The sequence below is a fragment of the Cynocephalus volans genome, chromosome 6 (assembly GCF_027409185.1).
Source record: "Cynocephalus volans isolate mCynVol1 chromosome 6, mCynVol1.pri, whole genome shotgun sequence".
Classification (NCBI taxonomy): domain Eukaryota; kingdom Metazoa; phylum Chordata; class Mammalia; order Dermoptera; family Cynocephalidae; genus Cynocephalus; species Cynocephalus volans.
This window is the reverse complement of record NC_084465.1, coordinates 140581283-140603007: the sequence shown is the minus strand read 5'-3', so window position 1 is coordinate 140603007 and position 21725 is coordinate 140581283. Positions and strand designations below refer to the sequence as shown.

Below are 21725 nucleotides of genomic sequence, written 5' to 3'. Positions count from 1 at the left end.
GTGTAAATAAAAGAAAAAATTTTAAACTTCCATACTAGAAAAAATTAACCTGCTAGAATACCTACAATAAAACCATGAAAACATAACAAAAATTAGAAAGCAAATGTTATATGACAGGCAAAAAAATACACAGCAAATATATATGACAAAAGAATATATCTGACATAAAATATTTTGTAAGAAAAAAATTACACCATTAAAATGAACAAAGAGACATGCAAGGTCAATTAACAAATATGAATAACCTTTTTAAAAAAAAACTTTAAAATATTTACCTTACCACTACTCAAAAGAAAATCATTCAAACACTCTTTTTTTCACTAAAAAGAATAGCAAAAATTTTCTTCATAGTAATACACAGTGCACTTAACATGATACAAGGTTATGAGCAATTTCACATATTGCTAATGTACTATAACTTGGCAACTGAATTTTAGAGGCAATTTCATACAATACATCTATTGAAATTTCCAAAATTTTCATACCCTTTTATACAAAGATTCTATTGGCGTATACTATATGCCAGACACCAAACGAAGCCCTTCAATAATAAAGGGTTACTTAATTAAATTATAGTTTATTGAATCTAATAATGTTCTGTATTTCAAAGTATCCAACAAAAATAACAGCAGAAATGTAATTTCCTGACACAAAAAGACCTTCAGGGTTAATAGTTTCAAATGCAAACAAAATAATATGAGCGATAGGTTCCAAAATTTTTACAAGTACATATCATAAGCAAAAATGAACAGAATAAATCTAGAGCGATCTGAATGGGAAGATTTAGGACGATTTTTGTCTTGTATCTTTTTATTTATTTCTCTGTACTTTCCAATTTTTAAAATAAATATTAATTACATAATAAAAAGAGTTTTCAATACAAAAATATATCTGAAACTCAAAATTGGCTTCGATTTCTTCCACGGATAAAAAAATGTACCTTCAATTAAATGGTAACACTTCACTTAAATTGACTTTTGAAGCATACTAGATAATGGAAAAACCTTCTAAAATGCAGAAGAGAATAAACGATAATATATTTTTTTGTTTGTTTCTTTGTGTTTTTTTGGCACCTGCCCAGTACAGAGATCCAAACCCATGACCTTGGTGTTATAACACCACACTCTAACCAACTGAGCTAACAGGCCCACCAACAATAGCATATGTGTACTAAATTAGTAAAAATACATATTAAAAAAATTAACTATTAACTAAGGTTTTTATTTTTTTAAATGGCCAACAATAAGAATTATATAACTTTTGCAGGAGGTAACATTCTGATACAGGATTATTTTTTAAGAAAAAATTATGATATTATAATAAATGTTACAGTAAATAAAGATTAATTCAAATTTAAAAGAACCTTGATACCTGAAAGAGCAAGTATCAGTAACTCTTAAAGGACAAATCTGTAAGGCCTGTAAGGTTCTGTAAATTTCAAAATACTAAATACCTAAATTAGAATAAAAGGTAACATAGTTTTATTTGTTTTGAACTCCTGTGACCTTAGTAACATATTTTAATAGCTGTAGGTAAGCACGGTAATTCTATTTTTCCCAAATATCTCTGGAATTTGATGGAGGTCTAAAATTTAAATTTTTTAATGGAGGCCTCTAATTTTAATTTTAAAAATACAAAAAAAAAAAAAAAATCCTTCCCACCTCTAAGCTTTAAAATAAAAAAACTTACATTCAAACAGTAGTAAAATAATATGCACTGTACCTTATTATAACGATCATGTGGAACAGACTGTAAAACAATTGGTTCCATTGTAGAAACATTGGCAAATTGTACCTCTGGAATATATAGGGCACAGACGACATGAGCCCAACCTAAAAATAAATTTCAAAAAGTCATTTTTTCAGTTTTATCAAAAATAAAATCAAATCACTAACTTTGTAAAGAGAGCCCTTAAATGCCTATTTAAGCAAATGTACAACAAAGACATTTACAAATTTCTCATTACTGACTTACTTCCACTGCATGAGAATAGTCAAACCATGACTGACAAAGCATTCTTAATCATTTCCGCAGTTATGCACAATAACATAAAAGAAAGGGAAACATTTATAAATTCAGATGTTGGCACTGACACATCTTCTAAGGACAGATTAAACAATTCAGATCAACACTAGAAAACCACTATGAAAACAGTTTTAAGGAATCTACTACTTAAAAGTTTTAATACTTTAATCTTAATAATAAATATCAAAATTAAATTTTTAATTTTATATTAATGTCAGTATTTTGAATATTAGTATTAACATTATTTTGCTACTTTGATTTTTAATGTGAAATATTTTAACAATTGAAATTAAATATTAATGTTTATTTTAATTTTTGAAATGTGACTGTTTACATTCTCTTTTATTGCATTAAAGAGTTAATGCAATAATCAAGAATTATTGGGCTAAAACTGGAAAAGGATGAAAGTCTAAGGAGATGGATACAGCTTTTGGCCACACTTTTGCCCAGGAAACATTTGCCTATTTCAGAGAAAGCAGGTATGAGGATGAAAGGTGCCTCTCACAAACTGAGGAGTCTGTAAGTACAGGGATGTACAAGGGGTCTTTCAAAAAGTTCATGAAAGTTGTATTACCTTTTAATTCCATTTTCCATGAACTTTCTGAAGGACCCTTGTACATATATAGACAACCAAAGGAGAAGGGGAACTAGTAAGTCCCTCACTCCCTTTTCAATTGCAATACTGAAAGACTACAAGCCAAGAGTAAGAATAAACTAAAAGTACATAGGCTGCACCCAGATTTGGATGATCTCAAACTCTGAAATTTGAGTAAGGTAATCCTCCATTTCGAGTACCCCTAAGCACCAAGCAGAAGCAAAATATATCCTCTCTGGAGGAAAATAATATCATCTTGGCTATAGTTAATTTCTAAAATTTGTTCACTATAATTTCCAGCACAATAAAAAGTGCCAAAAACATTAGAGACAAGACAACATGAATGAAAACCAGCAGAAAAAAGAAAATCAAAAGAGATCTGTATTTTGGAGTTATCAGATATAGATTTTAATGTGAGTATTCTTATTGTGATCAAACATATACAAGAAAAAATTAGAAACTGCTGCAAAAAACCTGAAAACTATAATAATAAATAAAAGTTCCAGAAGTAAAAACATAGAAATTAAGAAATCAATGGGTGGGATTAACAATGGTTTAGACATGAACAAAAAGAGAATTAGTGGGCAACAAAACAGGTCAGAAAAGAATACTCAGAATGTTAGCATAAGATACAAAAATATGAAAAATACAAAAAAAGGCAAGAGACATGAAAACACAATAAGCAGGCCTAATACATGTTAGTGTCAGGGAAATCCGCGAAAACACAAAAGCTATATTTAAAATGATATCTAAAAACTTTCTAGAACAGAAGACAGCAAGCCATTGAAAAACCACTATAAACCATGTAAATCTACACCTCAGCACATTAGTAAAACTACAGAAAACCAAAGGAAAAAAGATAAAAATCTTAAAAAGAATCAAGAAGAAACTTATCATCAAAGTAACAATTATATAAATAAAGCAAGAAAGTATTTCTAAACAGATTTCCTCTAAAGGGAACCCCAAACAATTCTCCTTGGGTGGTTAATAGGAAAATGATCCCAGAAGGAAGCTCTGAGTTGAAGAAATAAATGAAGAGTGATAAACATGAAGGTACTTTTAATGGATATTGACCATATAAAACAACAAGAATGCCACCTATCATTTAAAATTCATACAATGTTTACATTAAAAATTAAAATATTGTCTGGTAGGGTGTGTGATGTATGTAGATTTAACACATTAAAACTATTATAAAGACTGGGGAAGAAACAGCTTTAGCTGTTTCTACATTTTGTGTAGATATCTACATGGTTTCTACATTTTGTGTGAAGTGGTACACACAGTAGACTGAAATTATTAGTATGAAAACTGTAATCCCCAGAACAACCAATACAGAAAGAGATATAGCCAAAAAGGCAATTTAATGCAAACTATTAAATTTAAATGCAACACTAATTACTTGCAATATTAAATTGATTAAAATGCAGTACTAAAAAATATTCACATAATCACAAAGAAGAAAGAAAAGAGAGAACAGAGGAACAATAAGGGTTCCCACAAGCTAAACTGAAAAAACTCACAATACACAGAGCACTGGGTAGAATTCTTGGAAAGATCTTGCCTCAGTAATGGAGAGTAATTACCTCTAGACCAAACAATTCTGGACCCACTAACAAATCATTAAGAGCAGAACTTGAAAGGATGGAACTGTTTCCAAAGAACTCTATCTCAGAATAAAGCTCAAGAAGATATAGAGAAATGCAAAAATATCCAGATTATGACAGCAAAAATGGGGGAGTAGGAAGCTCAAAGTACAGGCCCAACCACAAACAAAAACATCAAAAAAATCAAACAGGAACTGTCGAACACAATTAATCAGAACTAGTTTGTTGCAACCAAGCAAATATTGAATCAAGAAAAAGGGAACTTAAAAATGGCAGGATATCTTTGAGAATTTTTACTTTCCCTTGATCCACACCTACCCTAGGTTTGGAGGTGGTCTTGAAGACAGAAGCTAGAGTTTTCAGTGTGGAACCCTGGTCTCTGATTTTAGAAAGAGCAGAGGAGACTTTATTTGCAAAGAATTACGTTTATCTGTTCCAAAGTGTCTGCAGGCTACTGTTCATTTTTTTAACAAACTCAGAATTCACTCAGGGCAGAAAGATGACCCTCAAAATCATTATGAGGTAGACAAACAACCCACAGATACACAGAGTGCCAAAATCCTGGAAGGAAAAACCAGGGAGAAAGCTTCTCTAGGAAACTGGTACATTGAAAAGCACCAAAGTGTGCTGGAGGGTGTAGAGTGCCACAGGTATGCCCAGGGCAAGACCATTCCTCAGAAAAAAAACTGAGCAAACTCTAAACTTTCAGTTCTGGCTGGTCTCTAAGCACAGCGCAAGCAGGCAGTGAAGGCTAAGGCAGTAAATAAAGAGTATTAAATAGACTAGTTAAACACTGAATGCCATGACACAGCTCGTCTGCAAACACTGGAGAGTATTTCTTTTTTCTTTTTTTCCTTTTTTATTCTCTTTCTCTCTATCTAGCACCTGGTATTCAAGGAAGTCTTTGTTAAACACTGACTAAAGACAAAACAAAGATACAGCAACTTCAGAGAATACACATGACAAAGAATACACACTTTACAAAAAATTGTAAGGAAATTGCTAAAAAAAAAAAAAAAAAAAAAAAGAACAGCTTTATCATGCAGCAAGCAAAGAAACTGTGCCCTGAGGAAAGAGAAATATCTGATTTCAGATATTACCACATCATAATTCAATATGTCCAGTTTAAAAAAAAAAAGTTACAGAGCATGCAAAGAAAAAGGAAATATGGCACATTCACAGGAGAAATTAACAGAAACTGCCCCTGCAGAAGCACAGACATCAGATTTACTAGGCAAAGACTTTAAATCACTGTCTTACATATTATCAATACAGAGAAAAATTATAAAAGGAACCAAACAAAAATTCTGGAGCTAAAATTTATAACTAAAACAAACAAAAAAAAAACCACTAGAGGGTTTCAACAGATTTGAGTAGCCAGAAGAAAAAACACAAGCCAACTGAAATTACCCAGTCTGAGGAGCTTTAAAAAAAAGGAAGGAAGAAAAAGAACTGTGCCTAAGAAACCAATAGGACACAATCATGTCTAAAAACATATGCATAACAGAATTTCCAAAAGAAAAGGGGCAAGACAAATGAGCAGAGAAAATATTTGAAGAAAAATAATGACTCAAAACCTCCAAAATTTAATAAAATAAATGTATATGCATTCAAGAGGATCAACATACCCCCAAAAATAAACATGAAGGGATCCACACTGAGATATAATTAATGTAAAAAACGAAAATCTTGAAAATACTGAGCAGCTACTTGTCAAGTACAAGGAATATTCAGTAAGAGTAACATATTTCTCATCAAAATCAATGCAGGCCATTAGGTTGTGAGGTATTTTTAAAGTATGAACAACAACAAAAAAAACCCCTATCATCCAAGAACTCTATATCCAGCCATACTATGCTTCAAGTATGGACAAAACGAGACATTTCCACAGAAACACAAGCTGAGGGAGTTTGTCACTAGAAGACCTGCAATACAAATAATGGTAAAGTGAGTCCATCAGACTAAAATGAAAGGACACTAGACAGTAACTTAAAGCCATACAAAAAGAATAAAGAACTTCAGTAAAGGTAAGCATGTAGGTAAAAATAAAAGCCAGTACTATAATATTTTTAATTTGTACATCCCTTTCTTATTTCCTACAGGACTTAGAAGATGAATGAAAACAATCACTATAGATGTGTGTCAATGGGCACACAATATATAAAGATGTACAAAGACAATGTATGAAGACACAAATTTTGAAAAAAACAACATAGAGAAATGTAATTGTATAAAAGCAGGGTTTTTGTATGTTATTGAAGATGAGTTGATATTAATTCAAATAAGGTTATTAACAAATTTAAGATGATAGTAACTGTAATCCCCATGGAAACTACCAAAAAAGAGAAAAAATGAAAGCTATACATTAAAGAAAAACAGAAAGAATTCCAGAGTCACAAAACGAAAAAAAAGAAAAAGAAAAAGAAGACAGTAATAAAGAAATTGAAGAACAAAAGGGCATAAGATGTATATGAAAAAAACAGTAAAATGGCATAAGTTCTTCCTTATCAGGAATTACTTTAAATGGAAATGAATTAAAGTCTCTAATCAAAAGACAGAGTTTGAGTGAATGGATTTTTTTTTTTTTTTTTTTTTTGGTGACCGGTAAGGGGATCATAACCCTTGGCTTGGTGTAGTCCTCACCGCGCTCATCCAGTTAGCACACCAGCCATCCCTATACAGGATCTGAACCCATGGCCTCAGTGCTCCCAGCGCCGCTGCACTCCCAGCGCCGCACTCTCCCGAGTGAGCCATGGGATCGGCCCTGAGTGAATGGGTTTTAAAAACTGTTCCAACTATATGCTGCCTACAAGAGACTCACTTAAGATACACAGGCACAAATAGGGTGAAAAGGAGAAAGACAGAAAAAGATATTCCATACAAATAGTAACTAAAAGAAAGCTGTGCTAGCTATGCTAATATCTCATGAAATAGACTTTCCTTAAGCCAAAACTGTAACAAGAGACAAAGGACATTATATATTGACAAAAAAGTTATTTCATAAAAGAGATGTAAACATTATAAACATAAACTCCAAACAACAAACTTCCCAAATATGTTAAGCAAAAACTGACAGAACCGAAGGAAGAAATAGACAGTTCTGCTGGAGACTTTAACACTCCACTTTAAAGTACAGATAAAACATCTAGACATAAGATAAATAAGGAAATATAGGACTAAAACTACACTACAAATCAAACAAACCTAATAGAACAATCCACCCAACAACAGTAAAATACACATTCTTCTCAAGTGCACATGGAACATTCTTCAAGAGAAGCTATATGTTAGGGCATGAACAAGTACGCAATACATTTAAAAAGAATTAAATCATACAAGGTATCTTCTCAATCCCCAGTGGAATGAAGCTAGGAATCAGTAACAGGAAAATTCACAAATATGTGGAAATTTAACACATTCTTAAACAACCAGTGGATCAAAGAAAAAATGAAAGTAATGGGAAACAAATGCTTAAGGGATATGAGGTTGCCTTTAGGGGTGATGAAATGTTTTGAAATGAGATAGAAATGGCGGTTGTACAACCTTGTAATGTTCCAAATGCCAACGAATTTGTTCACTTTAAAATGGTAAATGTTCTGTGGATTTTATCTCAATAAAAAAAAATTTGTCTGTGTGTGTATGTGTATATATATACACAAAAGGTATATATAAATATATCCAAAAAGGTACAATTCACAATGTCACAATTCAAAGATTAGCTTGCACTCAAAGAGGCAGGAAAATATAACCTATAATGGGAAAAATCAATCAGATAAACCCAGGACTGATGGAAAAACTTATTCCATGCAACTGGAAATCAAAAAAGGGCAGAAGTAGCTATACATATATATGAAATAAAATAGACTTTAAGAAAAGAAGGTAAAGAAGAATAAAGGTCATTGTTTCTTATAATGACAAAGGGATCAGTTCCACAAGAGGATATAAAAACTCCAAATATACATGCACCCAACAACGCCAGAGCACCCAGACATATAAAGCAAATATTAGATCCAATAAGAGAGATAGATACCATACAATAATAAATGGGGACTTCAACACTCCACTTTCAGCAATGACCAGATTATCCAGACAGAAAGTCAACCAAGAAACATCACTATTAATCTCCACTCTAGACCAACTGGACCTAACACATTTATAGAACATTTCATCAAAGAGCTACAGAACACACATTCTTCTCAGCAGCATGTGGAACATTCTCTAGAAGAGACCATAAGTTAGGTCACAAAACAAGTCTCAACAAATTCAAAAAAATTAAAATCATACCAACTATCTTTTCCAACCAGAATGAAACTATAAATCAATAACAGAAGGAACACTGGAAATTGTACAAAGACACGGAAATTAAACAACATGCTCTTAAATAACAGATGGGTCAAAGAAGAAATTTAAAAATTCTGGAGATAAAATTAAAACACAACATACCAGAACATATAGGATACAGCAAAAGCAGCTCTAACAGAGAAGTTTCTAGCAATAAATGACTACATCAAAAAAGTAGAAAGACTTCAAATAAACAACCTAACATTATACCTTAAGGAACCACGAAAACAAGAACAAACTAAATCTAAAATTAGAAGGAGACAAATAACAAAGGTCACAGCAAAAATAAATGAATTAGAGATTAAAAAACAATACAAGGGCCGGCCCAGTGGCTCACTCAAGCGAGTGCGGCGCTGGGAGCACCAAGGCTGCGGGTTCAGATCCTATATAGGGATAGCCAATGCGCTCACTGGCTGAGTGTGGTGCAGACAACACCGAGCCAGGGGTTACGATCCCCTTATTGGTCAAAAAAAAAAAAAAAAAAAGATTAATGTAACAAAAAAACTGGTTTTTGAAAATATAAAATTGATAAACCTTTAGCTAGACTAACAAAGAAAAAAAGAGAAGACAGTCAGAAATGAAAAAGAAGACTTTACAACTGACACCACAAAAATACAAAGGGTAAGAGACTATTATGAACAACTATATGCTAACAAAATGGAAAATCTAGAAGAAATGAATAAATTCCTAGACACGTACAACTTACCATGGTTGAATCGTAAAGAATCAGAAAACTTAAATAGACCAATAATGAGTAATGAGAATGAAGCAGTAATAAGTCCAAACATTTAAAGAATACCAATTCTTCCCAAACTTTTGAAAAATTAAAGAGGAAGAAATACTAACTCACTGTATGAGGCCAGCATTACCCTCATGTCAAAACTGGAAATAAGACACAACAAAGAAAAGTAAAGTACAAATCAATATCCTTGATGAGCATAGATTCAAAATTCCTCAACAAAAAACTAATGAATCACATCCAGCAACACATTTAAAAGATCATTCACCACAATCAAGTGGGATTCATCCCAAGGATGCAAGGATGGTTGATCATATGCAAATTAATAAATGTGGTGCACACATGTTCTCACTTATTAGTGGGAGCTAAAAATAAATAAATAGATTCACACACACACACACACACAAACAAACACACAAAAAACAGGGGGGCGAGGGGGAAAAAGACATAACAACTACAATTCATTGAAGTTGATACGACAAGCAAACAGAAAGGACATTGTTGGGTGGGAGGGGGGGGGAGGGAGGAGGGAGGGAGGTTTCGGTAATGGACCAGAATAATCAACTACACTGTATATCGACAAAATAAAATTAAGAAAAATAAATAAATAAATAAATAAAATGTGGTGCATCACATGAATGGAATGAGAAAAAAAAGATTTCAATTGAATCAGAAAAAGCATTTTATAAAATTCAACACGACTCACGACAAAGAGTCAAAAAATTAGGTACAGAAGAAATGTACCTCAACACAATAAAGGTCATATGTGATAAACCCACAGCTAATATCATAATGAACGGACAAAGTTGAAGGTTTTTCCTCTAAAATCTGAAACTAGGCAATGACTCCCATTTTCCTCAATCTTATTCAACACAGTAGTAGAAGTTCTAGCAAGAACAATAAGGTAAGAGAAACCAATAAAGGGCATTCAAATTGGTGGGAGCTAAAAATTAATATATAAATTCACACACACACACACACACACACACACACACACACACACACACACACAAACGGGGGGGGGGGAAGATATAACAACCACAATTTTTTTTTTTTTTTTTTTTTTTTTTTTTGTCGGTTTTTCGTGACCGGCACTCAGCCAGTGAGTGCACCGGTCATTCCTATATAGGATCCGAACCTGCGGCGGGAGCGTCGCCGCGCTCCCAGTGCAGCACTCTACCAAGCGCGCCACGGGCTCGGCCCACAACCACAATTTTTTTGAAATTGATACGACAAGCAAACAGAAAGGACATTGCTGGGGGGGAGGGGGGGAGGGAGAAGGGAGGGAGGTTTTGGTGATGGGGAGCAATAATCAGCCACAATGTATATCGACAAAATAAAATTTAAAAAAATTAAATTAAATTAAATTAAATTAAATTTTAAAAAGGGCATTCAAACTGGAAAGGAGGAAATCAAACTATCCCTATTTGTAAATGACATCATATATACAGAAAACCCTAAAAACTCCACTTAAAAATTGCTAGAATAAATGAAATCAGTAAAGTTTCAGGGTACAAAATCAACATACAAAACATAATAGCTTTCCTATACAACAATAAAGAAATATCTGAAAAAGAAATCAAAAAAGTAATCCCATTCACAATAGCTTCCAATAAAATGAATTACCTAGGAGTAAATTTATCCAAACATGGTAAAAAATCTCTATAATGAAAACTTTTATAAAACATTGATGAAAGAAACTAAGGAAGACAGAAATAAATGGCAAGATATCCCATGTTCATGGGCTGGAATAATTAATAGCATCAAAATATCCATATATCATCCAAAGCAATCTAAAAGTGCAACACAATCCCCACCAAAATACTAATGATGTTCTTCACAGAAACACAGAAAACAATCTAAAAATTTGTATGGAACCACAAAAGATCCCATTCGCATAGCCAAAGCAATCTTGAACAAAAAGAAAGCTGGGAGCATCATACCACCTGACTTCAAAGTATACTATAAAGCTATAGTAACCAAAACAGCCTGAGATAGCCATAGAAACAGACAAATTAACCAATGGAACAGGATAGACAGTCCAGAATTAAACCTATGCATCTATGGCCAATGATTTTTGACAAAGGTGCCAAGAATATACACTAGGACAAGGACAACCTCTGTAATAAATGGTGCTGGGAAAATTAAATATCCACATACAGAAGGTTGAACCTAGACCCCTATCTCTTACTATAAATAAAAACCAACTTAAAGACCTAAATTTAAGACCCGAAACTAAGAAACTATGAAACTACTAGGAGAAAACATAGGAGAAATGCTACATGAAATCAGACTGGGTAATGCTTTTTTGAACAAGACTTCAAAGGCACAGGCAAAAGTAGACAAAGGATTCCGTCAAACAAAAATGCTTCTGCACAGCAATGGTAGCAATCAACAAAGTAAAAAGACAACCTACAGAATGAGAGAAACTACATGCAAACTATGCATCTGACAAGGAGCTAATATCCGGAATACATAAGGAACTCAAAGAGTCAAAAGCAAAAATATAAACCGATTGAAAAATGGGCAATGGACCTGAACAGTTCTAAAAGAAGATATATAAATGACCAACAGGTATAAATGAAAATGTTCAACATCACTAATCATCAGGGAAATACAATCAAAACCACAATGAAATACCATCTCACTCCAGTTAGAATGGCTATTATCAGAAAGACAAAATGACAAATGCTGGCAAGGATGCAGAGAAAGAGGAACTCTCATAAATTGCTAGTAAGAATATAAATTAATATAGCCATTATGGAAAACATTATGAAGGTTCCTCAAAAAATTAAAAACAGAAATACTTTGACATAGCAATCCCACTACTGGGTACATAACCCAAAGGAAATGAAATCAATATATATTTTTTTTTTTTTTTTTTGGATTTGAAATCAATATATTGAAGAGACACTTTCATGTTCATTGCAGCACTAATCACAATAGCCAAGAGAGAGAATCAACATACATGTCCATCAACGGATGAATGGATTAAAAAAATGTAGTATAGATACATAATGGCATACCATGGAGCTATTAAAAAAAAAAAAAAAAGAATGAAATCCCACCATTTGCAGCAATGTGAGTAGAAGTGGGACCATCATGTTAAGTGAAGTAAATCAGGCATAGAAAGACAAATATCGCATGATCTCACTCATATGTGGAAACTTTAAAAAAAAAAAAAAAATGGTTCTCATAGAAGTAGAGAATAGAATAGTGGCTACCAGAAGCTGAAAGGGGAAGGAGAGCAGGAGGGAGGGGAAGGAGAGCAGGAGGGAGGGGAACGAGAGCAGGAGAGAGGGGAACGAGAGCAGGAGGGAGGGGAAGAGGTGAATTAATGGGTACAAAGTTATAGGTACATAGAAAAAAAATAAGCTCTGGTGCTGTATGCTGACTAGAGCTAATAATATTGTACTGTCCATTTCTAAACAGCTACTTTGAAAGTAATCACTGCAAAGAAAAGATAAATGTTTAGGGGATGGATATGCTATCTACCCTAAGTAAATTATTATACAATAAATGCATGTATTGAGACAACACACTCTAACCCACAAATATGTACAATTAAAAGATTTTTTTAATTTTAAAAATCAACCAGATGTGGTATAAATGGTAGAATTAGCCAAAAAAAAAAAAAGATATTAAAACAGTTATTGTAACTTCATGCCATATGTTAAATTAAAGAAGAGGACTGGTCAGTTAGCTCAGTTGGTTAGAGCATGATGCTGATATCACCAAGGTCCAGGGTTCGATCCCTGTACTGGCCAGCTGCGAAAAAAAAAAAAAAGTGTGAAGAAAGAAAAAAGATCTACATTAAACAGTAAACAACTGCTGTTCAAACAAAAATAATGAAAATTCATTGTGGAGTCTAAAATATAGATAAATGCATAACAACTGAATAAAGGCCAATAAAGAGAAACAAAAGGATATTATTGTAAGGATCCAATACTATGTGTGAAATAGTACAACATCACTTAATGGTTAACTGTAAGAAAAAAAAGATGTATGCTTTAAACTCTAAAACAATGACTACCATAACACAACAAAACATACAGCTAATAAACAACAAAAAAGATTAAATGGAACCATAAAAATCACAAAAAAAGAAAAAAAGGAGGGCTGGCAAGTTAGTTCAGTTGGTTAAAGCACAACCTTATAACACCAAGGTCATGGGTTTGGATCTCTGCACTGGCCAGCCACCAAGAAAAAAGAGAGAGAGAGAGAGAGAGAGAGAGAGAGGAGAGATGAGGAGGAGAGGGAGAGAGGGAGAAAGGGAAAAGGAAAGAGAGGGGGGAGAGAGAGAGGGAGGAGAGAGGGGAGAGAGGAGAGGGGAGAGAGAGGAGGGGGAAGGGGGAGAGGGGGAAGGGAAGAGAGGGGAGGGGGGAGAGAGAGGGGAGAGGAGAAAGATGGGGGGAGAGAGGGGGAGAGGGAGAGGGGGAGAGAGGGGGGAGAGGGAGAGGGGGAGAGAGGAGAAAGAGGGGAGGAGGGAGAGAGAGGGGGGAGAGAGAGAGGGGAGAGAGGAGAGGAGGTGGAGAGAGAAGGGAGAGAGAGAGAGGAGAAAGAGGGGAGGGGGAGAGGAGAAAGAGGGGTGGGGGAGAGGGGGGAGAGAGAGAGGAGAAAGAGGGGAGGGGGAGAGGAGAAAGAGGGGAGGGGGGAGAGGAGAAAGAGGGGAGGGGGGAGAGAGAGAGGGGGAGAGACAGGGGAGAGAGAGGGGAGAGGAGAGGGGAGAGGGGGGAGAGGAGAGGGGAGAGGGGGGAGAGGAGAGGGGAGAGGGGGGAGAGAGAGAGGAGAAAGAGGGGAGGGGGAGAGAGGGAGGGAGAGAGAGAGGAGAAGGAGGGGAGGAGGGGAAAGAGGGGAGAGAGAGAGAGGGGAGAGAGAGGGGAGAGAGAAAGGGGAGAGAGGGGAGAGAGAGGGGAGGGGAGAGGGGGGAGAGGAGAAAGGGGGGGAAAGAGGGGGGAGAGGGGGGAGAGAGGAGAAAGGGGAGAGAGGAGGGGAGAGGGGAGGGAGGGAGGGAGGGAGGGAGAGAGAGAGAGAGAAAAGCAAATGGGATAAATAAAAACAAATAATGAGATGTTAAATTTAAATCTGACCTTATCATTAATGACAATAAATGTAAATAATCTAACTACCCCAAGTAAAAGGCACAAATTTTCAGAATGAAGATAGATAAGTGGTTAATAGCCACATGAAAAGATGCTCAACATCATTAGTCATCACGGAATGACCAGGATGACTAAAAGCAAAAAGACAAACAATAAAAAGCATTGACAGGGATATAGAAAATAGGTTTAACAGTCATGAGTTGCTAAATGACAGGGACACATTCTGAGAAATGCAACAGTACTTCAAAAAGTTTGTAGAAAAACAGAATTAAAAGATACTACAAATCTTTCCACGAACTTTTTGAAGACCCCTCACATATTGTTAGGTGATTTTACCATTGTGTGAACATCATACAGTATACTTATACAAATCTAGATGGTACAGCCTACTATACACCTAGGCTATACAGCATACACTACTGCTCCACTGGCATATATGTGGTCCTTCACTGAGTGTGTTGTGATGTGCACAACTGTACACTACTAATGGGAATGTATAATGGTGCAGCCACTTTGGAAAACAGACTGGCAATTACCCAACAGGCTAACAGTTACATATGACTCAGGAATTATACTCCTAAGAATAAAACCAAAAGAAATGTAAATATGCAAGTCCTTTGCCCATTTTTAAAATGGGTTATTTGATTTTTGTTGTTCACTTGCAGGAATTCTTTAAACTGCTTGAGTATTCCTCACCCAAAATGCTTGGGAACAGAAGGGCTTTGGATTTCAGATTTTTCCAGATTTTGGAATATTTGCATTATACTTACCAGTTGAGCATTCCAAATCCAAAAGTCCAAAATCCAAATGCTCCAATGAGCATTTCCTTTGGGTGTCATGTTCAAAAAGTTTTAGATTTTGGAGCATTTCAGATTTCAGAGTTCAGACGCTCAACTTATTTATATATTTTCAACATTAACTCCATATCAGATATATGATTTGCAAATATTTTTTCTCATTTCATAAGTTTCCTTTTCACTCTGTTGATTTGTGCTCTGGTGCACAGAAATTTTAAGTTTGATGTAATCCCATTTGTTTATTTTAACTTTTTTTTTTTTTTTTTTTTTCCTTTTTTTGTCATTTTTTCATGACCGGCACTCAGCCAGTGAGTGCACCGGTCATTCCTATATAGGATCCGAACCCGCGGCGGGAGCGTCGCCGCGCTCCCAGCGCAGCACTCTACCAAGTGCGCCACGGGCTCAGCCCTTTATTTTAACTTTTGATGCCTGCACTTTTGGTGTCGTATCCAAGAAATCATTGCCAAGTCCAATGTCATAAAGCCTTTCCCCTATGTTTTCTTCTAGGAGTTTTAGTTTCTGGTCTTATGTTTAGATCTTTAATTCATTTTGAGTTCACTTTTATATATGCTATAAAATAAGGGTCTAACTTCATTCTTTTGCCTGTGGATATCCAGTATTTCCAACATCATTTCTGGAAGAGACTGTCTTTTCCCCACTGAATGGTCTTGCACTCTTGTTAAGATCATTTGATTGTTTACGTGAGGGTTTATTTATGAGCTCTCTATTCTATTCCATTGGTCTACTTGTCTGTCTTTAGGCCAGTATCACACAGTTCTGATTACCATGGTTTGTCATACATTTTAAAATCAGGAAGTGTGAGTCCTCCAACTTTGTTCATCTTTATCAAAATTGTTTTGACTACCTGGGGTCCCTTGAGATTCTATATGAATTTCAGGATGAATTTTCCTATTTCTCAAAAAAAGGACACTAGGATTACACTCAATCTGTAGACTTCTTTGGGTAGTATGAACATCCTAACAATATTCAGTCTTCTAATCCATGAACACAGGATTGTTTTCCATTTATTTATGTCTTCTTTAATTTCTTTCAGAAATATTTTATAGTTTTCAGTTTTACAAGTCTTTCCTTCCTTGATTAGGCTTAGTCCTAAGTATTTTATTATTTTTTGATGCCATTATAAATGGAATTTTCTTAATTTCCTTTTTGGATTCCTCATCAGTGGTGTACAGAAATACAACTGATTAAAAACTAATGTGAATCAAAGGATATTATCAAGAAAATTGCAAGAGTACAACAAATATTACCCATTAGGCTATAATCAAAAAATTTCAGAAAATAAAAAGTGTTGCTGAAGATAAGAAGAAGTTGGAACCCTCATACGTTACTGTAAAATGGTTCAACCCCTATGGAAAACAATTTGATGGTTCCTCAAAAAGTTAAACATACAATCACTTTGTGGCCCAGCAATATTACTACAAAGTATATACCCAAAAGAACTTAAAACAGATGTTCAAATAAAAACCTGAATTATTCACAGGAGCACTATTTTCACAATAGTCAAAAGGTGGAAACAACCCAAATGTCCTTCAACAAATGAAAGGATTAACAAAATATACAAAAGAATATTATTCAGCCATAAGATGGATGAAATATTAATACAGGCTACAACATGGATGAATCTCAAAAACAGTATGCTAAGTGAAAGAAGCCAGACTCAAAAAGTCACATGCTATATGATTACATTTATATGGAATGTTCAGAATACGTAAATCCATACAAGTGAAAAGTATACTGGTGATTGCCAGGGCATGAGGGGAAGTGGGGAATGGAATGGAAAGTAACTGCTAAGTGGGTAGGAGGTTTTCTTTTGGGGTAATGAAAATGTTTTCAGACTTGAAAGCTGTAAATGCCACTGAATTATATACTTTAAAAGTTAATTTCAAATGTCATGTAAATATCACTTCAATTAAAAATAAATAGTGTATCCTGTCCTTCCTTCACAAAACTGCACTTCGAGTAATGACATAGTTGATAAGGAAAAGATTCTCTTTATAGAAGTAATATACATAATATATGAAGTAATGCTAAAATATCACCGTTTATTCTACCTGTATTTAATAAAATAATGACTCCAGATACTGATTATCAACAACTAATATCACAAAAAGAAAAATAAACAAATATCATATGCCTCGAGTACGCCAAGGGTCCCAGGCAGGAGCCAATGGCAGCCCCCTCTGTCTGGAAGCAGCCAAGAAACAGAGCACATTCAAAACACCACTTCCACACAGGTGGCCCACCACAGCCACCGCTACAGCCACAGCCATAGCTACTGACTACAAAAGTGGCTCAATGCCACAGCTGCCATGCAGGCAGCCCACCACTCAACTGCAGAGACACAAGGAGAGTCACCAGTGGAGACCAGAAAAAGAAGAGGACATCTCTCTCCTCAAGGAACACTCTAGCGTAACAGAAGAAGCAACTGCTCTACCACGCCCCTGCTTTATTTCTGATTTTAATAATTTCTGTCTTCTCTCTTTTTTTCCTGGTCAGCCTAGATAAAGGTTTGCAAATTTTGTTGATCTTTTTAAAGAAACAATTTTTGTTTTTACCAGTTTTTCTCTATTGTTTAATTCCCTATTTCATATATTTCCATTGTAATCTTTGTTATTTCCTTCTTATATTTGCTTTTGGTTTAGTTTGCTCTTCTCTTTTTCTATTTTTTTAAGGAAGAAGTTTACATTAGTAATTTGAGACTAAATTTTCCTCTAAGTACTGCATGAGCCCTATATCCTACAGATTTTGATATGTTGCACTTTGATTTTTATCTAAAGTACTCTCCAATTCCCCTGTGATTTTTCTTATTACTCACTGTTTTTTTAGGAGAGTATTGTTTGTTTAATTTCCACCCATTTGTAGCTTTTCTAAATTTCCTTCTGTTATTTTGGTCAGAGAACATATTTTCTATGATCTTAGTCTTTTTAATTGTGTTAAGACTTGTTTTGTGGCCAAAAATTAAATTAAATTAAATTAAATTAAAAAATAGAAGTGTTTACACATAAAAAAATATATTTATATATATATTTATATATATATATACACACACACGCACACCATATGCCTCCTGAAGGAAGTCACAGCCCTTATCTATGAAGTATCCTTGCCCACTACCTCTCAAAAAACTGAACCTAGATACATAACTACCAAAATACAGAAAATACACGGAACAAAGAAAAGTGTAAAAAGCCCATCTAAGATGCAACAAAATCCAGACTGTGGGAAACTCTACAGGACAAATAACCCACATCTCTCAACAAGTAAATTGACAAGGGGGGAAAAAAAGGAAAGGAGAAGAACCCTATAGATTAAAAAGAGAACTGAGAGATGTATCAAGCAAGTACAACATATGCACCTTATCTGGCTCCAACTTATGAGCCTTATTTGGCTCCTAATTCAATCAATTATAAAAGAAAATGCTTAGGGGACAATTAGGGAAATTTGAACAATGACTAAATATTTGATGATTTTTTAAAAATCCTTGTCAATTTTTTTTTAGGTGTGATAACGTACTGTGAATTTTTAAAATATCCATGTATGTTAGAGATACTTACAGAAATATTTATATCTGAAATTATTATGATATCTGTGATTTCATTCAAAATAATAAGAAGAATTGGGCAGGAAAGGGTATAGAAGAAACAAGAATGACCATGACTTGATCACCATTAAAGTGATGGCACATATCTGCTCATTCCATTTTTATATATGCTTAAAATTTTCAATAATAAAATTTTTTAAAAAATACACCTGTAAAATTTTACCACATTAATATTTCTGATGTCCATTCTCTAATTTTTATCCCTCCAATTTCTTCTATCTTTTTAACCAATCCTTCCTCATCTCTGCCCTGGACTTACTGCAATAAAACAGAATCTTATCTTTGATAGTATTAGGTTCCAAAGTCAGAGCATAAAGCAAAAAATAAGCACAACCAAAAGTATCCTTGAAAAATCCACTAAATTTCAACAGGGAAAGTATGTTATACTATATATGGTTTTAAATACACAAACCCGTTAGGTTTCCTAAATTCTACTTAGTTTTCTGTGAGATAATGCCTATCAATAGCCCTCAATTCATTTTTAAATTTCTTATTCAAGAACGTAAGTAAAATATCACTACTTCTTGCCTGGCCCCCTCAATAATACATTTCACATCTTTGTCAGTGACGGCTGGGAAAACCTTAAAATCATTCCCAAGGGATTTCTATACAGGTTTGCCTAGAGGTGAGTAAAATGACAGGCTGACTTGCCTCTATAATTTAAATTATTTCTTTCTCTCCATCTGCCCACATCCCCCAGGCCATATAGCTGATTTCAAGGATGTTAAATGCACTTAAAATCCAGCTTCACTTGTCTTTTTTAGGATTAATCTGCTCTCACACCCTTTCCAATCCATTCACCACAATGCTATCAGAGTATTTCCTGGGTCAACGTGTTCACTGGAGTTCCGGGAACCATGAGTTCCTGTATCCTGACAGCAGTATCCAAATGCCTATAACAAACATATCTTGAAGGAAGACATAGTACCGGGAGGTGACCCCTGACCAGAAGCTCCTGTCCCAGTGACTTCTGACTAAGACCAACATGATGTCCTGCTGGGCCAAGTTACTGTTTCCTACCAATGTTGCTTACTCAGTGTACATCCTGGAGGACTCTACTGGGGACACGCAGAATCAGACCACAACAACCTTCACCTGGCATATCAACCATGTGAAGAAACAATGTGTTTATTGTGTGAACTCTGATAACAGAGAATGGACTGAAAACCCACAGGGATGTAGGGTCTCCTCTAGCGAATTTAGTGTCTCCAGAGCTGTCCAGTAATTTGGTCCCATCAGTTCAAAAGCAAAATGACCAAGACTACGAAGGGTTTTGTATATACCTTGGCCAAGCTGCAAGGTGAGTCCCCCTTCCAAAACACATGTTGAAATAGCCAAGTAAGCCAGGAGGGCAAAGGAAATGATACTGACAGCTACAGAGAAGGCCAAGGCCTTGCCAACAAAACAATATCTAAGAAGCAGCAGCAACAAATTTGTGTAGCCAGCCCAGGCCCGGATGCAGCTCCCCACCACCACCACAAAACACCAGACAACCTAGCTCAAATCCCTCCGCCCTCTCTCCACTGTACTTTATTATTAAAAATCAACTTACATTCCTATCTACTGTCCAAGTGTTAGGTTGGAGGTGGGTGTTCTGTACAACATCTACAATATACCAGGTACTTTACCCACATCTAAGCCGGGCCTGCTAATTACCCCATAAGGCACTGAGGACAGAGGCACAGAGAAGTGTGGTGACTTGCCCAGGGTTACAGACAGAATGCAGATGACGTGCTAGACTGTACACACCACAAGGGCAGGGATCTTTGTTTTGTTCTATTACGTGTCCCAGGTACCTGGAACAATGTCTAGCACATAATAGGACATTCAATAAATATTTGTTGAATTCAACCAGCCACCAACCTCCCTCCAACCCCCAAATACAAAGGCACTTCAAGAAGTTCATGGAAAGATTTGTATTATCTTTCAATTCTATCTTTCCACAAACTTTTTAAAATACCCTCAGAACTATAGAAAAACATGAAAGAATTCTGTTATAACTTCGGAATAGGGAAAGTGTCTTTAACTAATGATTTAAAACACAGAAGCCATGAGACAAGATTAATAAATTCTAACTCATATCAAAAAAGAGTAGTATATGAGGGGCTCCTATTACAGCTCCAAGAAATCAAAAAGAAAAAGATCAACAACCAAATCAAAAAAGCATATGAAGAGACCACAGAAGAGAAAAAACAAATAGTTCTTCAAAATATGAAAAGATGCTCAACTTCACTTGTAATAAGAGAAATGCAAACTTAATGCTCTGATATACCAACTTTCACCTATTAGATTGCCGAGGTTATGAAGAACAGCTTTCTCATTCATTGCTGCTGGAAACATATGCTGGTGCAACTACTAGGGAGAATAATTTGGGAATACCTATCAAAATTAATTGCAAAATCTCTTTCACCAACAATGCCACATTTGGGAATAATCCTGCAGATATACTTGCATACAAGCAAAATAACATATATACAAACATTAGTCATAAAAGCAGATTAGAAAGTCCATCAGCAAGTGACTGATTACACAATATGGTAAAAAAGAAAGATCTATACCAAATATAGAAAGAGAAATTGTTCAGGGAAATAAAGTGCAGAAGAATATATTTAATACTCACCTGTTTGTATAAATATGAAGGGAGAAAATATATATTTGTCTATTCATATTTGTTTATGCAAAAGAAAAAAAGGATGTATAAGAAAGTAATACTATAATAGCAGTCACATAGGTGGCAGAAAAGTTGTTGAAAAACTGGGCAGATGAAGAACAGCAGAAACAGGGCAGGTTTTATATACTCTTTAATTTTATCAGCACCACACTCTCCTGAGTGAGCCACGGGCCGGCCCTATACTCTTTAATTTTAGACAATATGACTATATAACATAGTGTATTCA

General features: G+C 35.0%; 1 protein-coding gene and 1 pseudogene across 12 annotated transcripts in view; one reads left to right on the top strand and one right to left on the bottom strand.

Moving 5' to 3' along the window:
- Nucleotides 1-21725, bottom strand: part of MLLT10 (MLLT10 histone lysine methyltransferase DOT1L cofactor) — a 223698-nt gene that overhangs the window by 155087 nt on the left and 46886 nt on the right. For all 12 annotated transcript variants that reach the window (XR_010023857.1, XR_010023858.1, XR_010023859.1 and 9 more), the window contains exon 5: nucleotides 1723-1832. Coding sequence is in view for 9 of the 12 variants with exons in the window: in XM_063099795.1 (XP_062955865.1) it covers nucleotides 1723-1832 (110 nt within the window). In the remaining 3 variants the exon portion in view is untranslated. The remainder of the gene's footprint in view (nucleotides 1-1722; nucleotides 1833-21725) is intronic.
- On the top strand, nucleotides 2443-20269 carry LOC134380101 (PRELI domain-containing protein 1, mitochondrial-like; annotated as a pseudogene).